Source organism: Heliangelus exortis, chromosome 5 (assembly GCF_036169615.1).
Source record: "Heliangelus exortis chromosome 5, bHelExo1.hap1, whole genome shotgun sequence".
Classification (NCBI taxonomy): Eukaryota; Metazoa; Chordata; class Aves; order Apodiformes; family Trochilidae; genus Heliangelus; species Heliangelus exortis.
Genome location: NC_092426.1, coordinates 38,829,364 through 38,844,360, shown reverse-complemented (window position 1 = coordinate 38,844,360; position 14,997 = coordinate 38,829,364). Strand labels below are relative to the sequence as shown.

Here is a 14,997-nt window from a genome sequence, read left to right as displayed (position 1 = left end):
CCTTCCCATCATCAAGATGGAAGTGAATTCTTGGGCCATTGCTGCTGATTTCCTCCAGCTGGGCAATCAGTAAAAGAGAACCATTATTGCTGAATTTCATACAGGCAGCAGTGGAAGACAAAACCTCCCTTCCTGTTCATGCCGGGTACAGTAATTGTTTATCTTCCTGTGCAGTGCATTTTTTGGCAGGTATTCCATAGGCATGTTGTGTTACTTCTTTTCCAATACTTTGCTCTGTTCTCCTCTCCTCCCCTTAGGTTACACTCTGAAAGTGCTTTTTCAGCTCTTGTGTCTGCTTGCTGACTTGGCAGTTTGATTTGCATGTTAATGTGGCTTATCTTTTCGAAATGTGATTTTAAATAATTGTTCAGGTATTGCATGTATGAATGAGCTGATAAACAGGGGCCATTTCAAACTATGGGAAGTATCTAAATTAGAAAAATGCCTTCTACCCTTATATTATTTCCTTGTTCTAGAAAGGAACGAACAATTTACGGCTTTTAGGCTTTAACAACTTTTAGCACTTTGCTGGGTGCAGAGTAAACTGGACCTGTTGCTTGTCCATTAGCAAACTCCTTGGATATCCAGTGAGGATAAGGCTGTTCCCTGGCTCCAGCAGGAGCAGGTATCCCTGGTCAGGGTTTATGGAAGCTGGGCAGTCCCCCTGTACACCTCTGACTTGCTGAATTCAGTCTTCTGCAAAAAGATTTTTCATGAGCTCACCCATTTCAAGCTTACGAAACAGGGGTGGTTGTTTTATTTGGTTTCTCAAAGTTATAGTCCTTAAATCTGCCGATTTAGGAACCTGCACCTTTTTTAATCTTCTTTTGGGATAGAGGTAGACATTCAGTGTGTGAGGCAGTGTGCTGTGTTAACTTATCATAAGCAAGATATTCAGAACCAAAAGTCTAAAGTATACGGAAGGAACACTGCAGAGAGCAGGTATTTTGTTAGCTCAGAGATTCAAAATCCTGTGTTTCAGTTCACTGTAAACAGCTGGATTTATTTTTTTCTTTATTCCATCTCTGATTTGTACTTTGTCTTAATGATTCAGAACAAAAATTTAAATATTTTATATTGTCTGAATGTTTTGTTTCATCTTGGTTTTGTTTTCTTTTCCTTTCTGTGTAAGGAAGCAGCTTACTCTGTCACTACCTGTCTCTGGTAGAGGTTTTCTGGCCATTATGTTGCCACTAGAGCTTTCTAAGTCCAGCCCTTTCCATGTCTCTTGACCTATCTGTCAAATTAACCTTGTGTAACACTTTTACAGTGTATCCTCTTGAACAATGGATCTTAAGTAAATACCTAAATATTTTTAAAGCTGAATTATTTTGGGGGTAGTTGGAGTTCGGAAAAAATGCCCATTTTCTATCATGCCTACAAAAGGTAAAAAAAAGTCTGGTGGTGTTTTTCACCCTCATCTGGACTTAGGTATAATAGGAGTGTAAATTGTGAGCCTTTGTTACCAATGAGGCAGCATGGTTTATATAAAGATAGACAATGGCTAGCAGGAAAGAAACTTCTTTTAAAATAATTTAAAACTTTTTCCTGGAAGTTTTAATGTAATATGAAGCCTTTTAGCTTGGAGAAATAAATCTCTGCAGCTTCCTCCCCATGTAGGAAGCCCTATTTGATTTTCTTTCAGGTGACAATATTTAAGAGTGACAACACAACTCCTGCCCTTCCCATTCCCCACTTTGCACTCAATCTGGCTGTCTCACCACTCAGTTTAGATGCTTGGTACAAAGTGGGATACCTGTTGTCTTCAAGTCAGCCTGGAGTTTAACCTGAAGTTCTTTTTTGTTACTGCAGGAATGGTGCAGGTTTAAAGGAGACAGAAGCTTTAGAATATGAATGCTCACAAGTCTCATATGAACATAAGTTAATGAGGTCTTGCAGGCATTTGTGAACACACTGAATTTGGATGGGTGGGTTTCTGCAAGGATAGTAATAAGGTCACTCTGCTGGGCAGCAGCTCTCCTCTAACCTGTTTTGACTCTCTGTTCATTAGATAATACCAATGTTTAATGTTCTAAAAAGAGAAATCCCAGTAAGCTTCTGAGCAGTGTTTTATATCCATGAAATAAATGTAACTTAAGGTGTTACTCTCTTCTCTAGTGTCTGCAGCTAAATAACTGGTATCATTTCTGATTATGGTTTTATTTACCTGTTAGAAAAGAGTGGTGGAACAGCTTCGAAAGAATTTGATAGTGAAGCAGGAGCAGCCAGACAGCAAGTTCCAAATACAGCCCTTGGCACAGTCAGAAAACAAGCTACAGACAGCACAGCCACAACCACTACAACAACTACAGCAACATCACCATCAACAGCAGCAGCAGTCTACTGCACCCTCTCCAAACGTGATTGGATCACAGGTAAAAATCTCTGCAATAATTGTTTGCTTTGCTGAATGGGAAGTTCACTGAAAAACAAACCAAAAATAAATAAACCAAAAACTCAAATAAAGGTGTGGAGAACAAATTAAAAACTATCACTTACACCTTTTAGCATAGCAATGATAATTTCTCCTTCTGCACCTATGTACCTGTGTTTTTTGTGCCTTTTACAGCAATAACCTCCTATTTCAGCTTAAAAAAAAAAAGTTTCAGAAAAGGAGGATGGCAATGTCATCTTTCTTAAAAATAAATGAAAGTTTAGCAGACACACCTGTCTTTTCCATAGCTTCATGAATGATTGTCCATATCCAGTAGGTTTCAAGAAACAGTGAAGACTTTACATGCACTGTATGAGGTGTATGATTAAAATATGTTACTTTTAAAAGACTAACATAATGCTCACTGTATCTGCAAGCAAAATGTAAGAAAACAGTTTCCTCTTCTTTCTGATACAAAACCACACTCTTTAAAACAGGCCTAGAGCAATCTTGGTGTCACATATATATTAAAACCCACCCCATTCCACAGAAGTTAATCTTAATTAGGGACTAATTATCAGCTCTTGCAGCTTCACGATAGTCTCATGGATCCTGTTAGGAAAGAAAGTTAAGGGATGAATAACTGGATGGCTGAAATTTGAGATACCAAAATCAAAATACATTTTTGTTCTTAAAGAAACTGCTTTTTAAATGTTTTTTCCTCTTCCTCTGATTGTGGGGATCTCTGTAAACAACGTTTCTATCTTAAATTAGGAGCTCTGTTTGGTGAGAAGCTCGTTTGCTGGTATGTTTCATAAACCATCACATTAATGGTTTGATATTGACAGTTCATTTGGAAGTAAGATGAAATTAAAAGATCCAAAAATACATGTGTGCCAGTATTGACACTTGAGATTGTTGTTTTCTTGGGAGTTTCTTTTGAATCACTCTGTAGTGCTGCAGATTATTAAAACAGACCAAACAGGTGCCCCAAATTTCTAATTATCCAGTTTTCAGAGGGATAAGATAATGTGCTTGTTTGAAGACAAGGTAGACAGACTGAGTTCTGCCTTTGCTTTCTCTTACTGTCTGTTCCTGACTCAGCAGGCCCCGTTGTGTCTGATACGAAGTGTCTCTGTCTCTTACAGTGTATTTTCTGTTTCCCTTAGAAAACTGTAACCACAGCTTCTATGATCACCACTAAGACACTACCTCTCGTCTTGAAAGCAGCAACTGCGACCATGCCTGCCTCTGTCGTGGGTCAGAGACCCACCATTGCCATGGTTACTGCTATCAACAACAATCAGAAAGCAGTCCTCAGCACTGATGCACAGAATGCACCAGTCAACCTCCAGACAACAAATAAGGTCACTGGGACAGGAGCTGAGGCAGTCCAAATAGTGGCAAAAAATACAGTAACATTGGTAAGCGTTTCGTGTGTTTGCCCTGAAGATATGTGTGGGTTTAGTTTACCCAAGAGGGCTTTTGCAAAAAAAAAATAAATAACAGGAAGTTGTCACAGTTTAACACTGGCCCGGCAATTAAACCAAGTGACAGATGCTCTCTATTAATCTCTCTCTCCTCCCTGATAAAGAAGGGAGAGAGAATAAGGGAGAGAGACTTATGGGGTGGAAACTAAAATACACAATTTTAATGAAACAGTAATGATAAATAGGAAAAAATTACTAAATATATACAAATATACAGGAAAATTGATCCCACGTTCCTTCCCCCTTTTCCCCCAATAACTCTCACATCACCACTGAGGCTGCAGGGCAGCCCTGGGAAAGTCCAGGCTGGAATCCTGGGGTCAGCAGCAGTTGGGAACTGGAGGCAGGAACACACAGATATGGGCTGGGATGGATCAGGAGCACAGGCAGAGGAATGGGTGGAATCCTCCCAGGATGCCGGGTGAAGGAAGGGAAGGAAGGGCAGGCACCCGGAAGCTGGAAGCTGGCTTGGCCCTTGTGATCCCTCAAATTTATCCTGAGTATGAGGTGTATGGGATGGAATTCTCTGTTTGGTCAATTCTGGCATCTGTCTTGTTCCTTCTTCCCCAAAGGAGGCTGCAGGTGGGACCTCTTTATTCCTTCTGGAGGGTAAAATGTTCCTCAGAGCTGAGCAGTGCCCTTGGCTCTGCACACCAGTCTCTAGCAGTAACTATAAACATGGAGTGGGATCAGTCCTAGGAGCAGACACTGACTGAGAAACTTGCTGTTAATTTCAGCAAGTGCAGCTACTCACAAGAGACTGAGCTGAAAGCAAAAGTACAAGACAGAAAGTCACCTTTATCCTGGCCCAAACCAGGACAGAAGTTTTTTGCACAGAAAGAATAGTAGGGACAGGTTGTGAGTCTTAACTAGTAGACATTGTTGAAATGATAGTCTAAGAGAAAAGCATTTGCTCTCCACATGGGTTGTTCTTACTGTTTTGCTTTACAGCATTAAATTGGCACAATGATCACCTCTGTGCAAAGTTTTCCCTGTTTGTAATTGTTAGTCCTGGGGAAGCAGTGATTGTTTCACCCTTACCTAATCCATGTGGTTGTGTTCTGCAGAAGTAGATGCCAAGCTTTCTTCTTTGATTAGATTTTTTTTAAGTCAGTCTCATTCCCTTTGTGTGATAAAGTCTCTGATGTTAGACCCATCACTTCACTCTGCCCACTACCATGTGTTCTTCACTCACCATTTTTTCATAAACATACCTGTTTCTTTAAGCATTTATTCTGGAAGGTGCTTTGATTCCATCACAGTCTTTTCCAGTATAGTTGGAAAATATATATATATTTCTATAATATATATAGAAATAAAGATTTCTATAATATATCTAGAAATAAAAAAGTAATGTTTCAAAATTGGGTTACATAGGCTTCTTGGTCTGATAACCATGCACTGTATAGCATGTGACAGGGAAATCTTACTTCTGGAGTAAAGGTTAAGGCTTCACTACACCTAAAAACAATTTATCTTTATTTAAAAGTACAGTTTAATAATGCAGATGGAAGTAATTTCACTTCCTAACGAGGTATATATTTGCAAGCAGAGTAGAGAAGACTTATTTGTGTGGAGTTTATTCTACTCCTCTCTTTTCCCATGTCATCCCTTGCACCACCCTCATCTGTCCTTTGTGTTTATGCATCATTTCTTTGCAAGAGAACTTACGTAGGTTTGGGGAGGTGATTCTGGTTATACTCCATGATTTATGTTTCTGTAGCAAATTTAATTAAAAATCTCAGAATATTTTCCCAAGCTTTCATTAATGAGTACAAGACCTTTTTGAAGTAAACTGCAGTCTTACGTGGGTGGACAGAAGTACAGAAGGGTATAACATGGACATTAATTTCAGAGAATCTCAGGGAGTACTCAGGGTGCTGTTCAGAGGTTAATCATATGTCAGCTCCATCCATCTGATTTCAGATAGACATGGAAATTCTTAGGATGCCTTAACATCAGAATTGTTTCAAATGAATGTCCTACTTTTGAAAATGTTGAGTTGTGTATTTGAAGCCCCTCATACTGTCTTTAATATTGGTAAGAGTTGTGATTTCCAGCTCTTTTCTCTTTGCATGAGATGCTTTTTTGTTCTTCTCTTCAGTACGAAGGGACAGTGAGTGGTTTATATAGCTGGACATCAAGTCTGTTCATGTTTTTCTGCCTGTTGTAAAGCCAGTTTTTTAACTATTCAAACAAATGGGAGTTTTCATTATCTTTAAATGAAATGGTTTCAGATTGCAGAGCACAGTAGTTGGTGGGGTTGAACTAAAATGAAAGATAACTTCAATATATGAAGCAAGGTGCATAGAAGCTGGAAAATAAAATTAATTCTGTCTTCAATATATTTCTGATGAAGTACCTGTTACTGGGGAAAACCAGGGACGTCAGATCTAAAAATATGTTCAGGATGTTGATTTTGGAGAATAACTTCAGAGCTATTTTCTTCTCTCTGAGCTCTTGTGTTCTCACAGCAGGTTCAGGCTACGCCTCAGCCCATAAAAGTGCCGCAATTCATCCCTCCTCCCAGACTTACTCCTCGTCCAAATTTTCTTCCACAGGTGAGTGTACAGAGAGGACATGTACAGAAGTAGGAACTTAATTATTGCACAGACGAGAGACACTTTCTGTGACCATCATTTTTGTCAGTCTTTTCTGGTGACCTGGCAGAGGAGGCCATTCCTTCTCAACAGGTTTGTGGGTGATACCAAGTTTGAGGATGCAGTCGGTACTGTGCACAGCAGTGCTGACATTCAGAGGTCCCCAGACAGGATGGAGGAAAGGGCCAGAGGGAACTTTCAGCACAGAAAAAGGCAAAGCCATGCACCTGGAATGGACTTTTGCTGGTGACAGTCTGGCTGGAGAGCAGCACTGCTTAAAAGGTTGACAGTAGCTAAACAAGTGGTGTGCCCTGGCAGCAAAGAAACCCAGCAGCATATTGGGCTGTACCAACAGGGTAACAGCCACTAGACTGAGGGAAGAGATTATACATTGTTCCTCAGGAGTTTTAGAGCTGAATCTGGTATACAGCATGCAGTTTTGTGCCCCAGTACAAGAAGGCAGATATATTCCAATGAATCCAGTAGAGGGAAGCAAGTAACATAGCTGCAGGGCACCAACATATAACCTGCAAGGGAAGTGTGAGGGATCTGTGCTGGTTTAGTTTGGAGAAGAGGTTTTGGGGAGCACCCTAAGAGCAGCCCAGTATCAACAAGGAAATCAACATGGAGACACAGGTGCTTGGCAGGAGAACTATAGACAGTGACCATAAACTGGAACAGTAAGGTTTAGACTGAGTATAATATAATATAATATAAGATAATATAATATATAACTATTCTGTCTTTGTGGACAGTTGGAAGTGATCCCAGAGATGTGGAAACCCCATCCTTGGAGTTTTACAAGACCAATCCTGACAAAGCCCTAAGCAACCTGGTTTGCTCTGCTCTGAGCAGGAGGTTAAATTAGAGATCTAAGCTGCTTCTCAAAATTCATGTCTGTGGTTATGAAATTTGCATATGATGATCATATATGATCCTGTTTGCATCATATGAAATGAACCCATGGAATAGGTGTCTTCAAAATCAAAGCATTACCCAAGGACTTAAATTGCTCTAAATGCCATTTGCTTTTCATGAGCAAAAAAGGAAAAATAAGATGCCTCTAGATTGTGCCCAAGTATTTCTCCATTGCAACAGTCTGACCTCTGTTTGCAACTGAGTAGTAAAATCTATGTTTTACTTTTTTTCATGGTTTGGAAAAGACACAGATTGCTTCTTTATTTATATGTCATCTTGGAGGAACTGTTTAATTTGTAAGAAATACGTGGCATTATGAATAAAAGTATAAATCTTTTACAAAAGAAAAAAGGAAAGTATAGGCTGGTATCTCATGAAGATTTGGAGAGGGTGAGATCTGTTGGAATGTGACCTAGTTTTCCATAACAAAATGCATTATGGAGTATCAAAGGTGGATAGGACAATAGAATTTAAACAAGGAAAAAGTGTTTATTTTCAGAGTAACATATTCAGCTATGTACTCCAGTGAAAAGGTAAGTACAAACTTAACAATGGGTAAGAAATAGGCAAGTATTGGTGGTGCAATACTGGAACATTCTTGTGGCTCTTTTCTTTCTTGTTACAGAAGACTGTGTTTACCTGTGGTCATCAGCACTTTCAATGGGGGACTAATGTATACATGACAATTTTTTTTGCTTAGCCAGATTGGTTGTGCAGGTGTCTAAAGAATATATAAAGTTGACATGGATTTGCTGATAATTCCAACTACTTCTTTCAGGGCACAGTCAACAGTGCATGATTTCTTGGAGGCTCAGTATAAAGCCCCAAGGCACACTTTTAACATGAGAGCCTCAGCTGTGCCTGTAAATATTACATTAATTTTTTGGCTTCTAAAACCAATATATCCATTTAGATACAGATAAGGTACTTGGCAATAAACATTCAGTGTAAGTGTCTGTGCTTCCAAATACCATTTCAGGGGTAGTAACTGCAAACACAAGTGTAATGGATGGGGTTTACACAAGTAGGTTTGAAAATGTGGTGGTGTTTTGTCCTTGCAGCATACTTAGGATGCTATGCTAAAAATTACACTCTATAAAAATACCAAACAACCTTCTGCAGATTATACAGGCTGAATTGAAAGACTTAGTACAAAAGTTCATCTGAAATAGTGATATGCAAATATCTTTTTCTCCTTTTTTTTTTTTTTTTTTTTAAATTTTTTTTTTAGGTTCGACCTAAACCAGTTGCCCAAAATAACATTCCTATTGCCCCAGCACCTCCTCCAATGCTTGCAGCTCCTCAGCTCATTCAGAGGCCTGTGATGTTGACAACTAAGTTCACACCCACCTCTTTACCCAACTCTCAGAACTCCATCCATCCAGTTCGTGTCGTTAATGGGCAGACTGCAACCATAGCCAAAACCTTCCCTATGGCACAGCTCACCAGCATCGTGATAGCAGCACCAGGTACCAGGCTTGCTGGACCTCAGACTGTACAGATCAGCAAACCAAATATTGAAAAACAGGTACAGATAAGAAAACAGCTTTTGCAATATTGCAACATACTGGGGTTTATTGCTTTACTCTGCTGGTTGGGAGAGCCTGACAGCCGTGGAGATTTTTTCAGTGGGTACTGGAGATGCTTTTGCATCAACAGCAGTGCAAATTGTGGAGTGACTTGAAACTCTTGGGCAGAAGTTACCATTTTCTTTAATGCTGCCCATTGGAATCTTTTTCTCATGCTTCTGTGTTTTTATGCTCCCCCTACTGTCTTCAGTAGTTCATAAGCTGGTTAAGTTGCAGCTGAAGTCCACGTTCATATCAGACCTTTAAGTAACACTGGAAAATAGAATCATAGAATCATGGAATGGGCTGGGTTGGAAGGGACCTCAGAGATCATCAAGTCCAACCCTTGATCCACTCCTGCTGCAGTTCCCAGCCCATGGCACTGAGTGCCACATCCAGGCTCTTTTGAAATATCTCCAGGGATGGAGAATCCACCCCTTCCCTGGGCAGCCCATTCCAATGTCTGATCACCCTCTCCCTAAAGAAATTCTTTCTAATGTCCAACCTAAACCTCCCCTGGCACAACTTGAGACCTCTTGTGCCCTCTTGTCTTGCTGAGAGTTGCCTGGGAAAAGAGCCCAACCCCCCCCTGGCTCCAACCTCCTTTCAGGGAGTTGCAGAGAGTGATGAGGTCTCCCCTGAGCCTCCTCTTCTCCAGCCTCAACACCCCCAGCTCCCTCAGCCCTTCCTCACAGGACTTGTGCTGGATCCCTTCCCAGCCTCCTTGCTCTTCTCTGGACCTGTTCCAGCACCTCAATCTCCTTCCTGAGCTGAGGGGCCCAGAACTGGACACAGGACTCGAGGTGTATTTTCTTTTTTTCAAAGGGTGGCTGTGTGAAAGGCAAAAATTACACAAACTTTTAGGGATATTGAATATAATAAATGTAGCTATTTCTTCATTGATCTTGTTTCCTGACTGGAAACAAAATAGTCTCACTCAGCTTCTGAAGACTGATAGTTCCCCTTGACTAAATTGGGTTGATTGAGTGGAAAGGAGACCCTCAGACAAAGGGAATTCTAGATGCTTAGTTTTATAATCTTTCTTCAGAAAAGACTTTGAAAATAAAACATGACCTTAATCAGTGTTGGAATGCTACTGAGCCTATTGCCTGCGTGGCTTTGTGGTTTAGTGGAATGATGGTAAAGATATTTCATCTTTTGTTAAAGGAAAACCCTTTGGCATTCTTCTCACATCAGGCTCCTCAATTAAGTCTTCGTTAGTACACTGCCAACTTTAAACTGGTTTTTTACTGTATGTGCAAATGTATTTGTTTTGCTTTATTAGTCAAAGTAAGAAAGTCATTCTTATCACTGAGTAAGAGGAACATTGTTTCTTTTCAGACTATTAAACCACATGTGGAAACAGAAGAGAAGCAAACAGATAATCGTACAGTTACTCCACCTGCTGCACCAAAACCAAAACGAGAAGAAAATCCACAGGTATCAGAACACAGCCAGAGGTTTCTTCTAAGAAAAAACAAGGAAGGAAGCACTCTGTCCTTCAGAAAACATTTTCCCCTTTCATTCTGTTAAGACTTCTTAACTTTAAATTCCATACATGCCCATTGGACAGCAGTAGTTGATAAGGCTGGAGAATAAGAAATCTAAATAAATACAATGCATTGTATTTTTTCAGTCCTGGAAATTTGAATTCTGTGCTTTCTGTAAGTTAGAATTTTGTAATTCCCTTTGATTATTTCATCAATCAGAAGACTTAGATTACAGTGTTGATTTCCGTTTCTTAGAGGTTTTAGACTTCTGGAGTTATTTTTAATGCTGGAAAAATGTATTTTGCTTTATAAAATATTTCTGCTCTTGTGAGCAGGAGAGAAAATATTATGAACTCATGTTCTGCACAGGTTTTATTCCAGTTTAGGTCCAGTTGGTTTGGGGGAGGAAGATTGACCAGAGTGGTTATTTTAAAGCCTTTCTGCCATGCAAAGCTTTGGAACTGGTTACAGCTAAAGGCTTAACTATGTTTGGGTTTGTAGATGGATTCAAAGTGACTCCTGTATGAGCTTTAACTGGTGTCAGTGTGAATTCTGCTTTTTAGTTGTCTGTGCACTTCCTGCTTTAAAATTAGAATCCTTTAAGAAAGCCATACTCCTTCTCAAATGGAAAATGCAAACCAGAATTGTTCCTTGTAGTTCAGAATATACAGATTATATCTTCCACCAGCAATATTTTGCTGGCAGTTGAATTGTGTTGTTATTTACTAAGAGCCAGTTACATAGTAGGTTTAGTACTGGACTGGAAGTAAAGAAATTTCTTTCTTGTTCCCAGCTCTGCCAAGTCTGTGATCATGAGCAGCTGGCATTTCCCTCCATCTCAGTCTAGGTTCCCATCTAGAAAATGTGATTATTGTCTATTCTCTGTAAAGCAGTTTGACACATATGAATGAAAAGTGATTTATAGAGACAAAGTATTACTGATAACATTTTTGTTGCTTAGTTACCTGTCAACTGGCTTTAGAAGGCATAGAAGACATAGCTTGTCCTAGCAGTTCAACTTCTTAGGATGGTTTTTTTCTCCCCCCTTACAGAAACTAGCCTTCATGGTGTCCCTGGGACTAGTTACTCATGACCATCTGGAAGGTAGGAAAAGTATCTTAGGCTTGTTCTTGACCTCTGTTTCATGGCCATGCTCAACTGGGGGTACAGGTCCAAAATATTTCTGTATTAAATGCAGTATTTTCTTATTTTGTTTGTATTTTTTTATTCCTCTTAATACACTGAAACTAAGCAGTTGCTTATGCAGTTGAAATTAGTGATTGAGAAGAAAATATATGTTCTGATGGCAGGAGAGATATTTGTGGTAATCCCATTGGTTTCTGAGCAACCCCTGTATCTGCAAAGTTACAGTGTGGATAATTTTACTGTAACCCACATCTGGATTTTTCATTTATTTCATCATTTCATGGAACTTTAATCTGTAGTGAATTAGTTAATACATTTTAATTGGTTTTATAATTTAAAATCCTTAGTCCTATACAGTAAAACACAGCCTGACATTTCAGTGATTTGCATATTTCTGTACTTTAATTTTTTTAAAGTGTCAAAGAGGTTACCAAAGGCTTTTTGGTTTAGGTCTCACTTAGACTGACCATGAGTTTAAAATATCTTAGTCCTGGAGTACTTGGTGAGAAGATGGCAGTGATTTCATTACTCAGTTGAGAATTGCATTTGTATGCTATCAGCTCATGGTTTTCAAACCTTCAATTCCCAATATTCAGTGTGACTGATGTTCAGTAGGAACCTTCCCAGCTCTCCTCACGTGCAAACTGCATTCTAAAGACTTGATATAAATTCTGAGACCCATTGTTTTCTAATCTTGAATGCTTTGTTTTACAAGAAATCCAAAGTAAGCGACAAGAGAGGAAAAGAAGAACAACAGCAAATCCAGTGTACAGTGGAGCCGTTTTTGAGCCTGAGGTATTAATTTTTTTTTTGTTGGGGAAGCTGGTATTTTCACTCTGAACTTGTGTGTCTTTCTGCCAGGTTGCTTCCTCCTGAGCTATCTCAGTTCTAACAAGAGAGAAAAGCTATCATTTGTAATTCAAAAGGTCCTTGCAGCAATTTGGCCCTTAGATTTTTAAATAGTAAATGTTCTTCTAAAATGTAATTTTCTACCTTTTCCTATGTAAAGCTGATGTTAAATGGTACTGTGTGTTAGTCTGACCATTAGGCCAGCTTGCCAATCAGCCTGAAACAGTCCAGGTGTCTGTAAAAAGTTTAACTTTCTGAAGCTATGCTTCAGAACAGCCCATAATCACCCTTGGTACTCCTGTGCTGTTCCTCATGTATCATGTTGCTGTTCCTCGTGTTGCCAAAAATGAGAGCCAGAATAAATTGTAACTTTCTTCCCTGCAGCGTAAGAAGAATGCAGTCACATACCTGAACAGCACAATGCATCCTGGGACACGTAAAAGAGGTGAGGTGATGTCTCCCATCTCTATGTTTCTTCCTATATCTTGCTTTTGGTTGAAGAGCAAAACAAAGGGCTCTGCTTCATTTGTCCAGTAAATTTCCATGGAAGACAAAGATCATGACTTTAGGGTCATAGCAGGTTTTATTAGGCAGTTTAATACTTTTTTCTCAAAAAAAACCCCCCAATAAAATACAATAAATAGAACAAACTGAAATGTGAGGTGTTTGAACATCATTTAGTGGTGTGAAGCCACTGTCAAAATCCTCTTGTTAATAACTAAACTGTATTGTTGCTGTCAAGAAAAGGTGGTTATGGGAAAAGTGCCTGTGCCCTGAATGAGATAAGAAATTAAACCTTTTTCCTTAGTGGGAGTAGAGATGAGACTTTGAAAAGAATTTGTGTTGAGCAAGAAAGGTTCTCGTGCTCATACTGAGCACTTTTTTGCAACTGTAGTGCCACTTGCCATAAAATGAGAGATGTTCTTTCATAGAGGTGTGTGGTATTATTTAGAGGGAATCCTTCTGTAGAACTGGGGAAATTTCAAGACTTAGATTATGGTGAAACAGAAGAGTCAGAACAGCATAGGAGAGAATATGGTACCATGTTTTGTGCATGGCATCAGTCATACATATAAGACAGTATTTCCCTGATTTTTGATGATTTTCTGCAGTCCTTAAAGACCTGTGTTACCATCTCTGCTCCTGAGTTAGCTGTCTAAAAAAAAATAAAAGTAGTTGATCAGATTTAAAAACCAACAATCCTGCCTAGTACTGAGTAGTTCCATTGTCTTTGGTTTTTGGCTGCAAGGTTAAATACTCATTTGACATGTGCTCTCCTTGATTTACCTCTTCAGTGTAGCAGGCAGTGTGGCAAAGCTGACACTTCTGCAGCTGTGCTCTTTCTGATTAAAAGACATTTCTAATTAAAAGACTGCTATCCTCTAATAGCATTATATGTATTATTTAAAATTATATGATAAAGGGTCTAGAGAGATAAGAGTTTTGCATTTACTCTGGGGATAAGTAAATGTTCCTTTTCTGGTAATAATTTCTTAATTCTGTTATGTAACTCATTTAGAACAATTATGCTATCAATGAAAACAATTGCTTGGTTTCTACTTGAAACTCTCTTAGCCTGCTATTATACTTCCTTTCTCTTCTTATACCCTACTGTGAGCCTGTAGCTTGCAATCAGCACCAAAGTACTAGGACATGTTTTCAGTTGACAAAATATGGATGTGTACATTTGTTTTGTGGTTAAGTGTAGCAATGTAGTAGGTGGAAAGGGTATGCAACTGAGAAAGGGTGCCACTGAGAGCTTGAGCTTAATTCTAGGTAGTGCTGAGTATGTCAGAAATTTCAGCCATGGACATCACTGTCAGAAATCTGTTTCCAAGGACATACTGAATTTTGGAACATTTCCAGACCTTGAATGCAAGGTTTAGCATGTTAATAGGTATAGGCTGACAATCTGCAAACATAAGATTTGGGAATGATTCCTTGGTGCTATGTCCTTTGTGTTTACATAACCATAAATTACCCTGAGGAGGGAGATAGAAATAATGGCTACATCCTGGGTTTTTATTGTCTTGCTTTGCATACATAATTTAATGAAAATTGTTTTGACCACATTTTGCACTTCTGCTATGTAAAGGACTTGTGCATAATCAAACACAGTTGACTGAGAAAGTCTTAAGAAAAGAATACCAAATGTAGTGAGGGTTACAGTGGAAGAGCAATGGCAGGTTACAGCTGGTAGTGCCAGTTTTACAAATCAGACAACAGGATCTGTTCTTGAAGTAGCCTAATTTTTAAAATGTACCCTTAGGGTAGAAAGTGCTGATCTGTGGATGAATGGGTGTAAAAAGGGGAAGAAAAAAGGAGGGGGTTGGTGAGTGTTGGCCTCTGATAAAGGATTTAACCTTTGTGTAGATTTATGCTGGACTAGATGTGGGATAGCAGTAGAAAGGATTTAGAAGTAATTATTGTAGCTTCTCTCTAGCTTTGATGCCAACATGGTTTCCCTAAAAACTGAATACCCTTATTTCTGGGAGTGGCAAGGGTCCCCATGCTGCTTTTGTGGGAGTGACTCTTCATCTCTCTATAGAGCTTATTTCTATT

The 14,997-nt window shown here is 39.2% G+C and overlaps 1 protein-coding gene across 23 annotated transcripts in view; it reads left to right on the top strand.

Annotated features, from left to right (window-relative positions):
• Positions 1–14,997, top strand: part of PHF21A (PHD finger protein 21A) — a 130,920-nt gene that overhangs the window by 103,792 nt on the left and 12,131 nt on the right. For 18 of the 23 annotated variants that reach the window (XM_071744787.1, XM_071744795.1, XM_071744781.1 and 15 more), the window contains 8 exons: positions 2,175–2,375; positions 3,544–3,798; positions 6,339–6,425; positions 8,614–8,910; positions 10,292–10,390; positions 11,493–11,544; positions 12,302–12,381; positions 12,820–12,880. In XM_071744787.1, the coding sequence (XP_071600888.1) occupies positions 2,175–2,375; positions 3,544–3,798; positions 6,339–6,425; positions 8,614–8,910; positions 10,292–10,390; positions 11,493–11,544; positions 12,302–12,381; positions 12,820–12,880 (1,132 nt within the window). The remainder of the gene's footprint in view (positions 1–2,174; positions 2,376–3,543; positions 3,799–6,338; positions 6,426–8,613; positions 8,911–10,291; positions 10,391–11,492; positions 11,545–12,301; positions 12,382–12,819; positions 12,881–14,997) is intronic. The other 5 variants (XM_071744797.1, XM_071744799.1, XM_071744796.1 and 2 more) reach the window with 1 other exon arrangement.